This window comes from Macrobrachium rosenbergii, chromosome 2 (genome assembly GCF_040412425.1).
Source record: "Macrobrachium rosenbergii isolate ZJJX-2024 chromosome 2, ASM4041242v1, whole genome shotgun sequence".
Lineage (NCBI taxonomy): Eukaryota > Metazoa > Arthropoda > Malacostraca > Decapoda > Palaemonidae > Macrobrachium > Macrobrachium rosenbergii.
In genome coordinates this window covers 67,716,745-67,733,669 of record NC_089742.1, presented here as the reverse complement: position 1 = coordinate 67,733,669, position 16,925 = coordinate 67,716,745, and the positions used below count along the sequence as shown (strand labels likewise).

Here is a 16,925-nt window from a genome sequence, read left to right as displayed (position 1 = left end):
TGAAATTATTTCTTTAGGAATTTCTAGTTTATCTTGTTTAAAAAAAACTCGGGTTCTAAAGTAAAACTGTTCTTTTTAATGTACGTCTCGGAAGATTTTATTTCCTGCCAGAAATCCATTTACGAGTTCCTTATCGCAAAAGAAGGTTACAACAGAAGAAGCTATTTTCTTGAAAACTAAATTTATGAAGTAGCGAATGGAAGATCGTGAATGGGAAAAGAAAGAATTAATAAAGAATATGCTGACTTACATTCCTTCCTTGATTATTCTTTTCATTTTAATTATTCATTTTCCATCTTTCATCGTATTTGCGAAACCTTATCGTTCAGTTAAAAGAGACATTAATAAACCGAACTGATCTGTGTTCCTTATTATTTGACTGCCTTTGCTTTGCAACGTTTTTCATCTGCTTTTCCATCCTATCGTTCATTTTAAGGTACCAAGTAAGAAAAGCATCTGACTCGCAGGTATGATTGCAAGAACTATTATCTGACTTGCAGATATGATTGCAAGAACTATTATCTGACTTGCAGGTATGATTGCAAGAACTATTATCTGACTTGCAGGTATGATTGCAAGAGTTATTATCTACATCATCAATTCATTCCGGATGAGATAAATGAAGCGCATCTTTATCGTGCTCGTAAATGAGCATCGCAAGTCTTAGTGATTTATTGCCAAGCTGAATTGGTGTCACAAGAGCAAAATTAGGAATGGAATATAGAGTTTCGGCCAAAGGCCAAGCGCTGGGACCTATCAGATCATTCAGCGCTGGAAACGAAATTGAGAGTAGGTAGGTAGGTTTTAAAGGTGTAACAGGAGGGAAACCTCGCAGTTGCACTTTGACATAACTGTAAGGAGAGGGTGGATAGCAAGATGGAAGAAAGATATTACGAAAGGAGGAACAGGAAAAGGAATAAAAAGGGGTTGCAGCTCAGGGCCGAAGGGACGCTGCAATGAACCTTTGGCAATGCCCACAGTGCAGCCCGTGAGGTGCACTGATGGCACTAGCCTACGAGGGAGCAAAATTAGGGTTTTAGGAAAGAAATTTTAGGGCAGGACGCTTTAGCAAGGAGTAGTTTCTATGAATTATTTTTGTTAAGAACAGTTTTAGAAGGAGGATATTGATGAACGCTTTTGGAAAAGAGATTTTTATGGGAATTTACTGAGGAGAGTTTATTTGATTAAGTTTTGGAAAGGGACTTTATAAGACATTTATGGACAAGAGTGTTTTAGGAAAGGCATAGCTATAAAAGTGTGCTTTCTGAACAAAAATACGAAAAAAAGCCTGTTTTGGAGAAAACAATTTAGGAAAAAATATTTTAAGAAATACAAGTGTTCTCGAAAGCGTTTTATGAAAGAATACTCAACAAAAGTGTTTTATGAAGAACACTGGCAAGGTTTTGGAAAAGAGTTTTCATAAGAGTTCTCGCAGGATTAACCGTCTTAGTTTGCCTCAGCTTATTATTCTGTATTTTGATTCGTTACAAGGGTTGTTCAGGAAACCGGATAATCACGTAGCAGGAACATAATACAATTTAATTATGTCAAGTCTTCTATTCCATTTGATACTAATGAGAAAAAACAATCAATTAGTGGGTCTCTGATAAATTGGACTAAGGCATCTATCACTGTCTTTCTTTTTGCTTTTCCATTATCACCGATTAGCTTTGTGATCGCGACTCCATTACCTTCCAGTCCTGAATGGCCATCTCTCACAACTAATTACTTCTGGTTTGGAGTCTCCACGCGAAGCTATAAAGTCTCCAATCGTATTAGCGCATTCGAGTTTAGTCTTAACCCACCTCCCTTTATTTTACCATTATTTCATTTGAAACTGTTTGCGCATCTGCGTATTGACTTATTCATTAAGCATGGGAATTCCTAGAATGCTTAATATTCTAGCTCTGTCAAGAGAAAATGGAGCACGAATACAGGATGATCCACTTAAAGAATGATGAACGCTAATAAGCATACCAGGACACACACGAAAAGCAAATAAACACTTAAAGTTGGAGAGGGGCGAGATGTCGAATAGTCTCTCTCTCCCTCTCGGTTAAAAACTCATTACTTATAAATACTGGCAGGACAGTATTACCCTTCCACAAATTGTAGACTGCAGCAACAGCAAACTCTAATTATTATTCAAGCAGTTTTTCCGTTTAGTGCGCATACGCTTCCATCAGAGAGAGAGAGAGAGAGAGAGAGAGAGAGAGAGAGAGAGAGAGAGAGATTTCACACTAAATCCCTGAACCATTACCACCTGTCTATCATTAAGCAGTCATGCATCAATATTCTATTAGAATTTTAGGCAAGTTTGCCAGTTAATACAGACCCTTTATTTCCTATGAATTAACAAACTAGGATGATCAACATAGGAAATAATTATATTAATTTTATTACAGAAGATATTGTTCAACTTTGAAAGGCTGAATTTTCGTGCTGATGTTAGCCAGTTGGATTTCCTAAAAGAGCAAAATAGGTCATGAATTTTCCGTTTATTTACGATCTGCCTGTGTATCTATCGATTTGATTGAGTGTTTATCTTAAAAATTTTTTGTATACTTGCCTAAGAGTAACTTAAAAAGGTAAAAGTTATTTAACAAATTTCAATGCGTTATACTCTATCCAACTACCTTTCAATCGTCATTTAAAACACAATTAGTTATCATTGGCTTTGTGTTACGCTCTTTCCAGCCCTTTCTTTTGACTGTTTATCCCTCGAAAAAACAGAATGATACACAAACACATGATCTGTCGCTCCATCTATCCGCCTGAGATCGAGGTGTCGATTAAAACCGACGAAGGAGGAAGTTTTAAAATCTTTCGCAGTCATCTTTTAATACCGGTCATCCAGGGAAGCAATAATTCTAGTTTACGGTGTCTGCAGCCTAGATGCCGTAATAAAGATGGGGAATTTTACCCCTGGGGCTCGTTCTCTTCACTAAGAGAGTGAGTGAGGATGTTTTAATTTTTCCCTTCCTACGACCTCCTCCATAACAAACAGGCAACTGGCGTTCTGAGGACGAAAAGCTTCAGAAGGGACTCACGCACACACGTTAAAGGTGTGCATGTTTCTACACACGGCGTGAACATGTTAGAGATGGGTACACACGCAGTCATTTATTTATATACATATATACATATACATACATATATATATAAATATATATATATATATATATATATATATATATATATATATATATATATATATATATATATGAGTGTGTGTGTTTGTTTGTCTATGTTTAACATTATGCTGTTTTCCCTAAAAACTGATGGTTCAAAAGGAAAAACAATGGAATCGTTGTTGAATCGTGCATGAGGCCTAAATACACTGAACTTCAACATTAGCCGCTTTATATATATACAGGGTGTTTCGAAATTAGAGGCCCCCCTCCGCTACAGCATAAACTAAATCTGATATAGACAAAAACAAAAGTAATTCAGAACAGGTATTTATTTAAGTTTCTCTCTGAGTATTTAATATTTTGTGTGGCCTCCATCTGCCTGTACCACAGCCTGCATTCTTGAGGGGTATGATTTCAGCAAATCGCAAAAAAGCTGAGACTCAAACTTCATTTCCCTGAGCACTTCGGTCACCTCTCTTCGCAGGTCATCGAGGCTTGGTATACCATCTAGTTCACTGTGCACACTTCAACACGATCCTTTAAGATACTACCAATGTTTTCACACACATTAAGGTCAGGGGAGCTACCTGGAAATTCACTTGACGAGAAGAAATCGATACCACTGTTTCGAAACAGCTCCTGTATCTGAAGAGCCTTGAAACATGGTGCCTTATCATGCAAAAATGTGACTTCTTCAACAGATAACACATTTTCAGGATCTTTGAGGAAATGAAATACTCCACCACTAAGCACAGCTTCTCTGAAGTATTCGCCATTCCATGACTGTTCTTTTTCTTTGATGATCCACATTAACCGTTTGGCTGTGAAACAGAGAAAAATTCCCAAACAACTTGGCGATAGCGCATGTCATCGCTGATATCATCCAACTTTGCAGCCCAAATGATGTCATTTTTATGATTTGGCTTCCTGACTGCATAAATGAAGAATTTATCTGATGCAGCAACATGGAGAAAGTCAGCTTCATCCCACTCTTTAAGAAATGAACCACAAAACCTTGCACGGTCTTCTCTCTGTTGCTGAGTGATGTTGGGCTTGCTGATAACATGAAATGGCTTGATACCAGATTTTTTCAACTCACGATATACAGCACTATAACTTCTCTTCTTTCCCCTTTTTGTTTTTAGTTCAAGCGCCAATTTACGTAAAGGCTTTCTTGGTCTACCCACTGCCTCAGCTATGATGTTTTTTGACTCCTGAAAAAGGATTTCAGGCCTTCCAAGATTCTCACTCTTTTTGCGATGACAGTCACATGGATTTTTGTTCCAGTTTCTTTTAACAAATGATTCATCTCTTTTAATGTATTTAGCTATCCAGGAACGTGAAATGAAGGATGTGCCAGCATCCCTGCCCTCTATGAAGGTTATAGCCCAGATTCGGTCAATCCATCTGATTTCCTCCGAGTCGTTAGCCATGACTGTATCTAACTCCATCACTCAATCTGAAAATACAAGAAATGTAAAATGAAAAATAGCTTAATAGAAACTTAAAATAATGCACTTGGAGATAGGCTATGGCAGAAAACTTCATAACTTTCCATTTGTTCTGTGGAGGGGGGGGGGGCTCTAATTTCAAAACACCCAGTACATATAAAGAGCACGTTTGAAGCACGTTGAACCCCTCATTCATACTGTACCATCTTCCTTTATCTGTTAAGAGTTCTCGCTCTTTATAGACATCAAAACCTCCTTTCCCATGAATATTTTACATCATATGTCCAGCCCTCTCTAGGTTTTCATCTCTTGATCCTCCTCAAACTTCCAAATTTTACACTTTATTCACCAAACTATTTCATTACATTCTTTCCACTATACTCGTACCTTAGAATTTCGAAACTGATTCATTCTTTCATCTACGCTAACTTTTTTTTCCAACTTCTAAGTATCTCACTGCTTCAATTATTTTTATGCCACATGCACTAAGTAAAGAGATCACCTCCACAGCTTTCACCCTTTTGTTTCATTAAGTACCTTCACACAGTCCAATCTTGGCTTCCACAGGCAATACTTCTGTTACCTGTCATTAAGTTATCCGCTATATCTACTCCTAATTACTATTTACAAATCAACTGCTTCAGCTCCTCGAACATCCATTACAACGTTCATTATTCCTTCCTCCTGGTTTCCATTTATCTTCAGGACCTTCCTTTTACTTATATTTACTCTTAACGTTCACATTTTCGTCGCACTTTCACCGTCTTCAATCAGCACTGTATTATCTGTAAACATCAGCCATTTCACAATCCAATAAGCCCTTTCTCTGAACTTCTCAAATAACTACATCCATACATGCATATATATATATATATATATATATATATATATATATATATATATATATATATATATATATATATATATATATATATACAGTATATATATATAACATATGGGTGTATATATATGCGTGTATGTATATATGTATACACTATATACATATATATACTGTATATGTATATATAAATATTAATATATATGTACATATACACATATACATATATATGTATAATATGTGTGTGTTTGTACGTACATATTTATATGCATACATACATATATATTTATATATATGTAGATATATGTGTATATATATATGTATATATATATTTCTATATATATAGATTTGATTCTTGCACTTCATCAATATGCATAGTCACTCGTTCTCATGATATAAAAAAGTTTACGAATTTTATCCAATCCACCGTGCGAAGTTCCAGAAACTGCTGTACTAAATTTCCTTACTTGTTATTCTCACATTTTTCTTTTTCGTTTTCTTGTTATTATTTTGTTTGTATATTCTCAGTGAATATAATTGGTATTACATTTTTCACAACTGCTTTTCATCTTTTTTTGCTAATTTTGTCTCAATCCATAACTCACAATTATCCAAGTGATTTGTTTTTTGATTCTCTGTTTACCTAATGGATCTCCGAAATTCAAGAGAAAATGTTTGCCACTGAAATATTTCATTTTTTTAATTGTTAATTTTAATTTGAAATTTTCATTCAATATAACCACTGTCATTTTTCGTGTCTTAAGTATTAGTCCATTTACCATTTTATTGTGACTTCTCTCCCTTGTCTTTTTGGCTAATTTTCTTTAGTTTTGGTGCTTAACTACTCTTTACTATTCTTAATACATTCTTTATTATTCTTAATGCTTTCTTTACTAAATTTTCAATTGAAATTTTTAGTCTACAAATAAGCAATTTTTTTTATTTGTCTTTCTTATTTTTTCGGTTGAATTTTCACCTGAAATTCTCAATGAACGAATATATATCTAACTTGGCATTTTGATTCTTCTGCAGGCCGCATCACCGGCGTCCACATAACAGACCTCAGAGTTCCGTCAGTGGCGCTCAAGGGCGACGAGATCCGCCTCGTATGCGACTACGAGGAGGAGAACGGGGCGTCGCTCTACACCCTCAAGTGGTACAAGGACGACCAGGAGTTCTACCGACACCAGCCGGGCATCTCGCCGCACACGACGGACGACCGGTGCCTGGACGCTCACACATACACCGTCGAGGGAGTTAGTGTCGATGTGAGTGAAAATGGTGGCAGTTTGGTAAGAAGGCCAGTTCTCTAGTTTTTCTTCGCCTTTTCATTTTCACAGCTCCTCGTTGGCCGAGTCGGTAGAGTTGTGGGCTAGTATTCGCTAGGCCCGAGTTCGAGTCTCCGGCCGGCTGATGAAGAATTAGAGGAATTTATTTCTGGTGATAGAAATTCATTTTTCGTTATAACGTGGTTCGGACTCCACAATAGGCTGTAGGTCCCGTTGCTAAGTAACCAACTGGTTCTTAGCCACGTAAAATAAGTCTAATCCTTCGTGCCAGCCCTAGGAGAGCTGTTAATCAGCTCAGTGGTCTGGTAAAACTAAGGTACACTTAACTTTTTTCATTTTCACTGTGACATTTTCTCTGCAACATTTACTGTTGATGTGGTGGAGGTGATTGGAATATGAGATTTACGCATGATGTCTAGCGCTGGGACCTATGAGGTCATTCAGCGATGAAAGGAAAATTGAGAGCAAAGGAGGTTTGAAAGGTGTAACAGGAGGAAAATCTCGCAGTTGCACTATGAATCAGTTGTTAGGAGAGGGTGGAAGGTAAGATGGAAGAAAGAGGATGTGAACGGGGATACAAGATGATACAAGAAGAGTTCCTTGAAAGTGATTCTTAACTGGTATTTTCTCAATGAATTTTGTAATTATTTATTCTAGAAATATGGACGTGATTAAATACAGATTATGTTTTTAGTACAGGTGGTGTTCTTTTTTCTTTTTTGGGGGGGAGGTACTTTTTCCAACATTAGCGCCGATGGTTTCCATGAACGAAAAATGGGAAATTATCTTCAGTGCGATTTTATAAATCATTTTCTCTGCAACATTACTGTTGATGATGATTTTCAGGCACAGAAATCATTATTATTTTGGCAAGAAGGGCTTTTTTTTTTAAGTATTTCTTTTCATGTTGTTTCAGTATTGGATGCACAGTAATAATCTATCCTCTATCGCGCACCCCACGAAGAAGATTAAAAAATAGGCTAAGAATTACCATAAATATTAACACATGCTTATTTTTGCTCGCAAAGATCCCTTGACATTTTTAACTATTTCTAAGTTCCTGAAAAACTTCTAAGGCTCTTGAAGCGCAGAAAGTTACACAAATAAAAAAAAGTAAAAAAAACTAAAAACAAAAAATCCCGGGACACCCGTAAAATTCGATTTATTCTCAGTAAAAGCGCAGAGTCTCACGTTCCGCTCAGCTTTTTACTGACATCTTAGAACACTGACCTTAGGGTATGAAGAATGCGAGTGTACTTTTTATTCTTTGTGCATATCCGATATTGCTTACACATCTGTTCATGCAAACAAGTATACATATACACTGCAAACGAGCGCGCGCACAGACAGACAGCCAGGCACTAACTTGCACATACACCCATACACACATACACACACATATATATATATATATAATACACACACATTTATGTGTATGTATATATATATATATATATATATATATATATATATATATATATATATATACACACAGGGCGTCCGTAAAGTCTCCTTACAATTTTAAAAAATTATTACAAAAAGCAAATGAACAGACAAATATGTGGAAACTATTACAAAATGAGTAGATATTGAAATTTTTCTTGCCTCATTTAATACACCTCTATATGGGCACGAAGCATAGCCTAATCAATGGTGGCAATGGCATCTGTGACCTTTTGCTTGAGATCAGTGATGTCCCGTATCTTTTTGTTCGACACACGATACCTTTAATATAACATATCTGGTGAACGAGGTGGCCAAGGAATTGGGCCCTCCCTTCCAATCCACCGGTCTGGAAATGTTTGATCTAGGAACCCACGAACACGCAGTCCCCAGTGTTGTGGTGCAACATCTTGCTGGAAAATGATCGTTGGCTGAAGGTCATCCAGTTGTGGTGCCACATATTCAGTCAAACGGTCAAGGTAAACATCTGCAGTAACTAAAGTCTCGTTGAAGAAAAATAGACCAACAATTCGATTGCACATGATCCCACACCACACATTCGCCTTTGGACTATCTCGGTGAAGTTCCCTAGTCACATGGGGATGTTCTGATCCTCAGATTCTCACATAATGTGTGTTCAATTTCCCTCAAACATGAAAGGTTGCCTCATCACTAAAACAAACTCGATTGAGGAACGTTTTATCCTCAGAAATTCGTTTCAGCATGTTAACTGCATACTCTTTTCGTCTTGGTTTATCATCTGGCTCGAGTGCCTGTATGAGTTGCACGCTGTAAGCGTACAATTGCTAGTTCTCTTGTATGACTTTGCGCACCGTTGAACGCGGTAGCTGCAAGTGTATGGCTGCAGTACGGATGGACTTTGTAAGAAAACGATCACAGGTTTGTCTTACACGATCGATGTTTTCCTCAGATGTTCTTGGTCGTCCACCCCTCCCTTTATCCAACACTGTCCCTGTTTCCATAAATTTCTTGTGCCATGCACGAACTAACGGATGTGACGGTGGACCTCTTCCATACTTAGTTCTGTAGTTTTGCTGAATGTGTATCCGATTTTGTTTCAATACACAATGACACAAATTGTGCCTTTTCTTGAGGAGTAGCCATTTTTTAGAGGTTCATTTAACAGTACCTCTTTCATCAACAGGGTACCTGAAATACACAAAAGCAATGTGATTAAAAACTGTTGACTACATAGAACAAATCTGATTTAGATATCTAATCAATGGCTTTTTGTAATATATATTGTAAAGAGACTTTATGGACACCCTGTATATTATACCCATACGTGTGATCAACTGCACTGCTCGAATTGTCATCACAAATGTATCAAATAAATTTATCATACTGCAAGTGAATACGTCATCTTGGATTTTATAAGCATTGCACTATTGCACCCTGTATTACCTATTGCTTGCTTCGGGGTTAAGCATTATTTTTTAACTTTCACCCCCTTTAACGCTTTTCTTCGAGTCTGGGCTAATTAAGGGCATTTACTGCCAGTCCAGTTCCCCTATAAATACAAATTAAATTCAGTGCTTCGCCATTTTTACAAATTCACTTCATTGTAGGTATCTCCTAGTAAATTTTCTTCGTACATTTTCATCCAGCAAGTCATTTTCTCATCTGAATATCAAGTCACAGACTTCGCTTTCAGCCTAACGGCTCTTAATCGCCGTCTGCAAACTGCCACTTACATCGTGTTCTCCCGAGAGAAATTCCATCTTGCATTTCTATCACGTGGATCATACGCGTTATGAAGGTTCGTGCCTCTCATGCAAGCCTGTTACCATCGCATCACTTCTGAAAGGTTCCCTTCCCTCTCGTCATAAACAGGTGCTTCATAAGAACTCTTTCCCACAAGAAAATTGTGTTTCCTTTTAAATGATAATTTTGTTAACTACTGTAATCGCACATGTTATTTTCTGTGCTCTATGCAATGTATCTTTCCTGCATGATGAACTAACAATCTCCTTCAACGATTCCTTGCAATGCAAATTAGAAAAGCTTACAAAATGTGCTAAAATAGTAGGTCGCTTACTGTTTTCATGTCATTCATACTACTCAATAAGATTTTCAACAATACTTATTTCCTTAGCATCCCGGTGATTACACTTCTAAGTCTTATCTTTACAGACATCAATCATTTCTATAACATTATCCTTTCTTAACATTTTAAAGTAATTTTCTGGGAGTATTTGTACATTTCCAGCCGTCTAAAAATGGAAAAATTAAAAGTCATTTCCTATTGCCATAACGTTGAACTATTTGGCAGTTTTATGCAGTTACAAATATATACATATAATATTTCATTACGCAATTCTTTTCATCCAAGGTAGATTCGGCTTATGAAAAATTTTACATTTGGATCTGTCATTAGTCTGGGAATTGCATTAATTGGCAAATGCTTTACCAGTTTCAATGTTTTTGTGAGGAATTTAAAAATTACATAAATTGAAGTAGAAAAATGCATTACCATTATATATATATATATATATATATATATATATATATATATATATATATATATATATATATATATATATATATATATATAATTTATATATATATACTGTATATATTTATATATATATATATATAAGGAAGTCAAGCAATAATATTTTATATATCAACATATATTTATATATATATATATATATATATATATATATATATATATATATATATATATATATATATATATATATATATACTTTTTTGGATACATATAATGTGTGTGTGTGTATGTCCAGGTTTATGTGTATGCGTGTACTTATCTGTCTGCCTATGGCTAAAACAAGAGTGTTTGATAATGGAAAAGTGTTAGCTATTTCCTCTAAAAAACTGAAGCGTAGCAAGTAAGCTGACTTTACCCACAAACAGCTCAAACACAAAATGTAGAAGATTTTACAAATAATATCAGGAAAACGCGAGAAATCCACTGAACAAGAGGTAAAAAAATTCAAAGATGAAATTATGCTAAAGACGGTAATACTAAATAATTCAGCATAGCTCATAAATACTTGATCAACAATTAGCTAGTTCAGATATTTAGGCTGTTCTGCTTTGATGATGTTTTCAGTGATGGGCAGAGAGTCACGGCTGACTGTCCTGGGAGTAGGTTTCTGCATAATTAATGACTTCAATTATTTTTGGGACATACCTAATTAGGTTTTTAATAATGTGTTTATTGACATCACACGGGTGAAATCGGTGTATCATGTTTGGAGTTTGTTTTGTTTCGTTGCATTTTTCATCTGGTTGTTTGTTTCTTTGCAGTTTTTGCTTCGGTTATCAACAACATTTTCACTTGTTTATCCTCGTTATCGACATAATCTCTTACAGATTTTTACAAAATTTAGCCCTTCAGGAACGTTTCTATTCACCGTATTCATCGTAACAAGCAACCTAAAAGCTGCACTCATCTCAATAAATGACTTCCTGAACCTCTCGTTCGTAACTTTGATCACATAACACTTTTCATGCAATCCAGTAGTGATTAGGAAGGAGCAGGAGAGGAAGGTCTAGAAATGGCTACATAGATGGAACGGAGGAAGTAAATAAACGTAATGGCTTTGATGTCCTAGAAGCTCGAGAGGGCGTGCATGTTAGTGATTATTGCTGTGTGAAGAAGGAAGTGAAGAAGGGGGGGAGGCGTTTATGAGCTGCTTATGAGGTTTCTGGTGTTCATCCACTATTTAGCATTTAGAGAGTGAATGTGGCAAACAACTTTGTTTTCTTTGTTTTGATGATTATATATATATATATATATATTAATGATGATTATATATATATAGATAGATAGATAGATAGATAGATAGAGAGATATAGATATTGATATATGTATGCATTTACATATATATTTCTAAATATTAAGCTGCATCTCACCCATTAACATTGAATTCACCTTTCCTTGGGGTTAACGTATACTATAAAGAATTACTATATTCCAAACGTGCAATGAATTTGATACTAATGTACTATTTGTGGCTTAATACATGAAAGCATACACACATACACACGCTATATATATATATATATATATATATATATATATATATATATATATATATATATATATATATATATATATATATATATATATATATAATTCTTTCTCTCTCTCTCTCTCTATATATATATATATGTGTGTGCGTGTGTATAGTATATGTAGATATACAGAGAGAGAGAGAGAGAGAGAGAGAGAGAGAGAGAGAGAGAGAGAGAGAGAGACAAGTAAAATTAATCACAGAACTAACAGGCATATTAATCTCAAGTCGTTCTTATTTTGTTGTTCTACTTCACAAAAAGCTCTGGGAAGAATAAAAGGACAAATGTAAACCAGTAATTCAACTAATCTTCTTCTGAGTTCTTTGTTACACTATCAAATGTTATCATGATTACCTTCTCATACTGTTAATGTGTACTTTTGTTCCTACTTGATTTACAACCAATTGTAAGGCCTTTATTTGTGCAAAAAGAAGATATTATGAATGATGTTATTCTTAACGGAATATATATACATATTCAAATATATATATACCACATAATATATATATATATATATATATATATATATATATATATATATATATATATATATATATATGTATATATTACATAACTGTCAAACTAACCTTTCCTCAATTGCTGCACACCCTTCGGATACAAGCGTATCAAAAGTGTAGAGAAATTAAGAAATGGTCATTATGACTATTTAAAATACAGATATATCTTATAAGTGACGAGAAGTAAGCCTGTTTATAATTTACCCTTTAAGAGTATGACCAGTTTGGTTATTTGCCAGACCCAATATAATTAAATCCAATTACATAATCCACTGGCCAATAATCCTCAAATATAAAGTAATATATTCCAGCCATTCTCACTCATTAATCACTTGTATGATTAGTAATCAGTAAAATGCAAAACAGTTAATAAATTTCAGTCGAAAGATGACCAACCATTCCACACTTCTGTAAAACATCCTTAGTACAACAGTTAAAAACTGGGTTATATAATACGTAGTTTACTAATACTATTAATAATAATACTGATAATAACGCAAACTAACAAAAAATTATTATTATTATTATTATTATTATTATTATTATTATTATTATTATTATTATTATTATTATTATTATTATTAAAAGTACACATTGATGAAGTTATTTGCTTCTGATCAGGTATGTGTGAACCGCCAGTCTGAGTTTTTGTAATATATGTGTGAACCGCCAGTCTGAGTTTTTGTAATAATATAAGTTTAGTCTGGGAAAGGACAATGAAATTGAACTGGCGAGCCCTTTTGAAAATGCAAGTATGGTTATTCATTTTTATATTTTATTTCCAGAGCAATGTTTCCCCTTTAAATAAAAAAGTGGGAAATTTTTCTCGTTATCCACGAATGCCTGTAGCTGCATGCTAGCATTTTTTCTACGTTTCTTTTTAACACCTGAAAAATAATATTTCATGCCCGAAAAATACGAAAAGGCAATAACTGAATAGTGTTATAAAATTTGAATATAGTTATGCATTTAACATCTCTTGGAGATTTGATACGTTAATCATCGATAATTATTTCACGGGCATTGTAATATATATATATAAATATATATATATATATATATATATATATATATATATATATATATATATATATATATATATATATCTAGTATGTGCTACGACAATAGTAATGGAATATATATATATATATATATATATATATATATATATATATATATATATATATAATATATATAATATATACACACTATATATTACATAATTGTCATACTAACCTCTCCTCGACTGCTACACACCCTTCGGATACAAACGTATCAAAAGTGTAGAGAAATTAAGAAGAGGTCATCATGACTATTTAAAATACAAGTATATACATATACAGTATATCATTACTACGTGCGTCTGTGCGTTTGTTTATATGAATTCGACCAAACACGTATTTTTTCTTTTACCCTTATATATCATTTGCAATAACTGTCGTTGTGCACAGATTCAAAATCTCATTAAAACTACCAAAGATTACAGATATTAACCGGAAAGAAAAAACTATCCTAATTGCTCTCCGCGTAAATATACAGCTGAAATGTAAAATGACAGCAAAAACTATCTCTGGAAGCAATGGCTGAAGACTAAAGTTCCCAAAGAAACTAAATTAATGAAATTTTTCTAATAAAGAAAGCATTTTGTATGAGGATGCTTCTCATGTACGGTGATAAATAAGCGTGTAAAATTCAGATATTTACGAGTCGACGGACTATCCAATGTTTACTATTAATTTCTTAAGCCAAACATTCTTCAGAAACCACTATCATGAAGAGCTCATGTTTTTGCAAGTGGTTGGCAATCGCACTGGCCATAATTTTTCCTGAACGTCTTCCTTATTTACTGAGTTGCAATTTTAACATGGAGTCACGCATATTATCATTTTACCCTAAAAAGACAGTCGATGGTCCTGAATCTCGTCCATAATCCATGTTAAAGCACTGGTTTGCTATGACCTGAAAATGTGCAGAACTTAAATCACACAAAATTTTAGTGAATAATTGCAAATTAAATCATGAGAGCTAATTCGTATCTTCCTTTCTTTTTAAAAGAACCTGATTAAAAGGAAGTCTCTAATGCAGCCATGGAAATTAATTCGAGAACCTTCGTAAATAGCTCAGTATTTTCCGATTTTGAATTCTAACAAATAATTCACATTGATTCACCCGAGCACGCTGCCAGGCTGAGGACACTTATTTAAAAACAGAGAAAGAACACACGTTAAGCACAGTAGAAAAGAGTGAGCGGCCCAACTTTTTCTCTTTTTTTCTGGATATTGGAGGCTTGTATTTTTAATTTACACACACACACACACACACACACACACACACACATTTACATACACACATATATATATATATATATATATATATATATATATATATATATATATATATATATATTTATATATATACTATATATATATTATACAAATATACACATAATTACAATCGTGAAGCGACAAATGTCGCTTAATATCAAATTCACGCTACCTCAGGAATATTCCCGGTGGGGAATTATCATCGAAGGGAATTTATAAGTGATAAATGGATTGGTACTGCCGGGTCCATTTATCACTTATAAATTCCCCTTCGGTGATAATTCCCCATCGGGGATATTCCCGAGGCAGCGTGAATTTGATATTAAACGACATTTGTAGCTTCATGATTGTACGGTGACGGTGTGATAAAAAATTTCACATATATACAGTATATATTAGACAAGAAATATGACGCTTTTAAAAATAACCATATGGCTACTACTATCCATCATAATAACATCCATATCCAATCAATTCTTTTTGCTACTTCTCTTAAATCTCCTCCTCCTCCTCCTCCTCCTCCTCCTCTTCTTCCTCCTTGTTTACTGTAAATTCAGCTATTTTCTGTACATGAGCTGTAAAGACTCTTTAATAACTCTAAATGATGTAACTGGGAGATTTTCTGTTAGTGGTGTGATTTAGTTCCGACTTATTTAACTCAGTACTGAGGGCTAGTTAAGGTTAAGTCAGAGGGATAGCTAAGTTTAATAGGCACGCTATAAGGTGTGCCTCTACAAATATTTAAGCTTCAAAACGTTCAGAAACATCTGAAGTATATAAGATGACAAACAAACCCTGGACATTAATGTATTTGGAGCAGCCTATCTTTTCATCACAAGTTCATAAGCATGAATTTTAATAAAACAACTAATACTAGGGAAAATTTTACTGATTCAGCTGTGGGTTCTACTAGCTGAGATGGAATTAGGCAGCACCTGTCACACAAACTATATTTCACTGACCAATAATTCAGTCACCTTAGTCGGGTAAAAAATTCGCTATAATAAAATGTCATCAATCCAACCATCCTAATTAGCCTCGAAATTTACAGACCAATAAACAGACCTGTCAATTCACGGCCAATGAGCCCACATTAATTAACTGGAATCTACTCTGCCCATCATTTCTCAAACCTTCCTCGTTAAAAACGCCCCAAAGGCATGTAATGGTAATATAAAAAACGCCGACCAAAAACCACCAGAGGTCCCGTACAGAATTCTAGAACGGCAAAGTATACAATAATCTTTTTTTTTTTAATGTCCCCTTACTTTACGCTTACTAAACCTGTGGTAAAAATAGTAGAATTAGCACAGTACTATAAAACTTAATTAAAGTTCGGATATGTCTTTGTAAGACAGCAAAATGGAAAGAATGTGATAGGTCAACGGCCGTGAGCCAGAAACTCACTTTGTTGAACTGTCTTACAACACTGAGAGAAACAGCAACCAGCCTTGGAGGAAAACATGATTATTTAAGAGGGCTGAAAGAGCTGAAATTAAATTTTTACTTATTAAAACACTGAAGAAGAAGTCAGGTACAATGTTTTACGTTAAATCTAAGAAGCACCTGCTAAATGACAGATTGACAAAAACACAAATTATAGGTATATGTGGTTCATTCAACAAAATCTTTCAGCACAAAATGCAATCAACACAGCACCCTTTCGCCTCATAAAAAAAGAATACAAAAGCAAACAAACGCTCACGGTACTGAAGCGAATGAGGAGGAAAATATTAAAAGCCAAAACCGACTAAGGTTGAAAGTGATATAACGCCAAAGTAATAATAGGGTTTTCATCAGCCTTCATTCATCGATCAATCTCAAAGAGCCCCATTTTTTATCATAAAGGTGAGGAAATTA

General features: G+C 34.5%; 2 protein-coding genes across 3 annotated transcripts in view; one reads left to right on the top strand and one right to left on the bottom strand.

Moving 5' to 3' along the window:
• The window catches only part of Rpb7 (DNA-directed RNA polymerase II subunit Rpb7), a 525,952-nt gene that overhangs the window by 410,296 nt on the left and 98,731 nt on the right, over window positions 1-16,925 (bottom strand). The window lies entirely within an intron of this gene.
• The window catches only part of LOC136848112 (uncharacterized), a 408,534-nt gene that overhangs the window by 294,850 nt on the left and 96,759 nt on the right, over window positions 1-16,925 (top strand). The window contains exon 2 of the mRNA XM_067120338.1: window positions 6,456-6,691. Coding sequence (XP_066976439.1) covers window positions 6,456-6,691 — 236 coding nt within the window. The remainder of the gene's footprint in view (window positions 1-6,455; window positions 6,692-16,925) is intronic.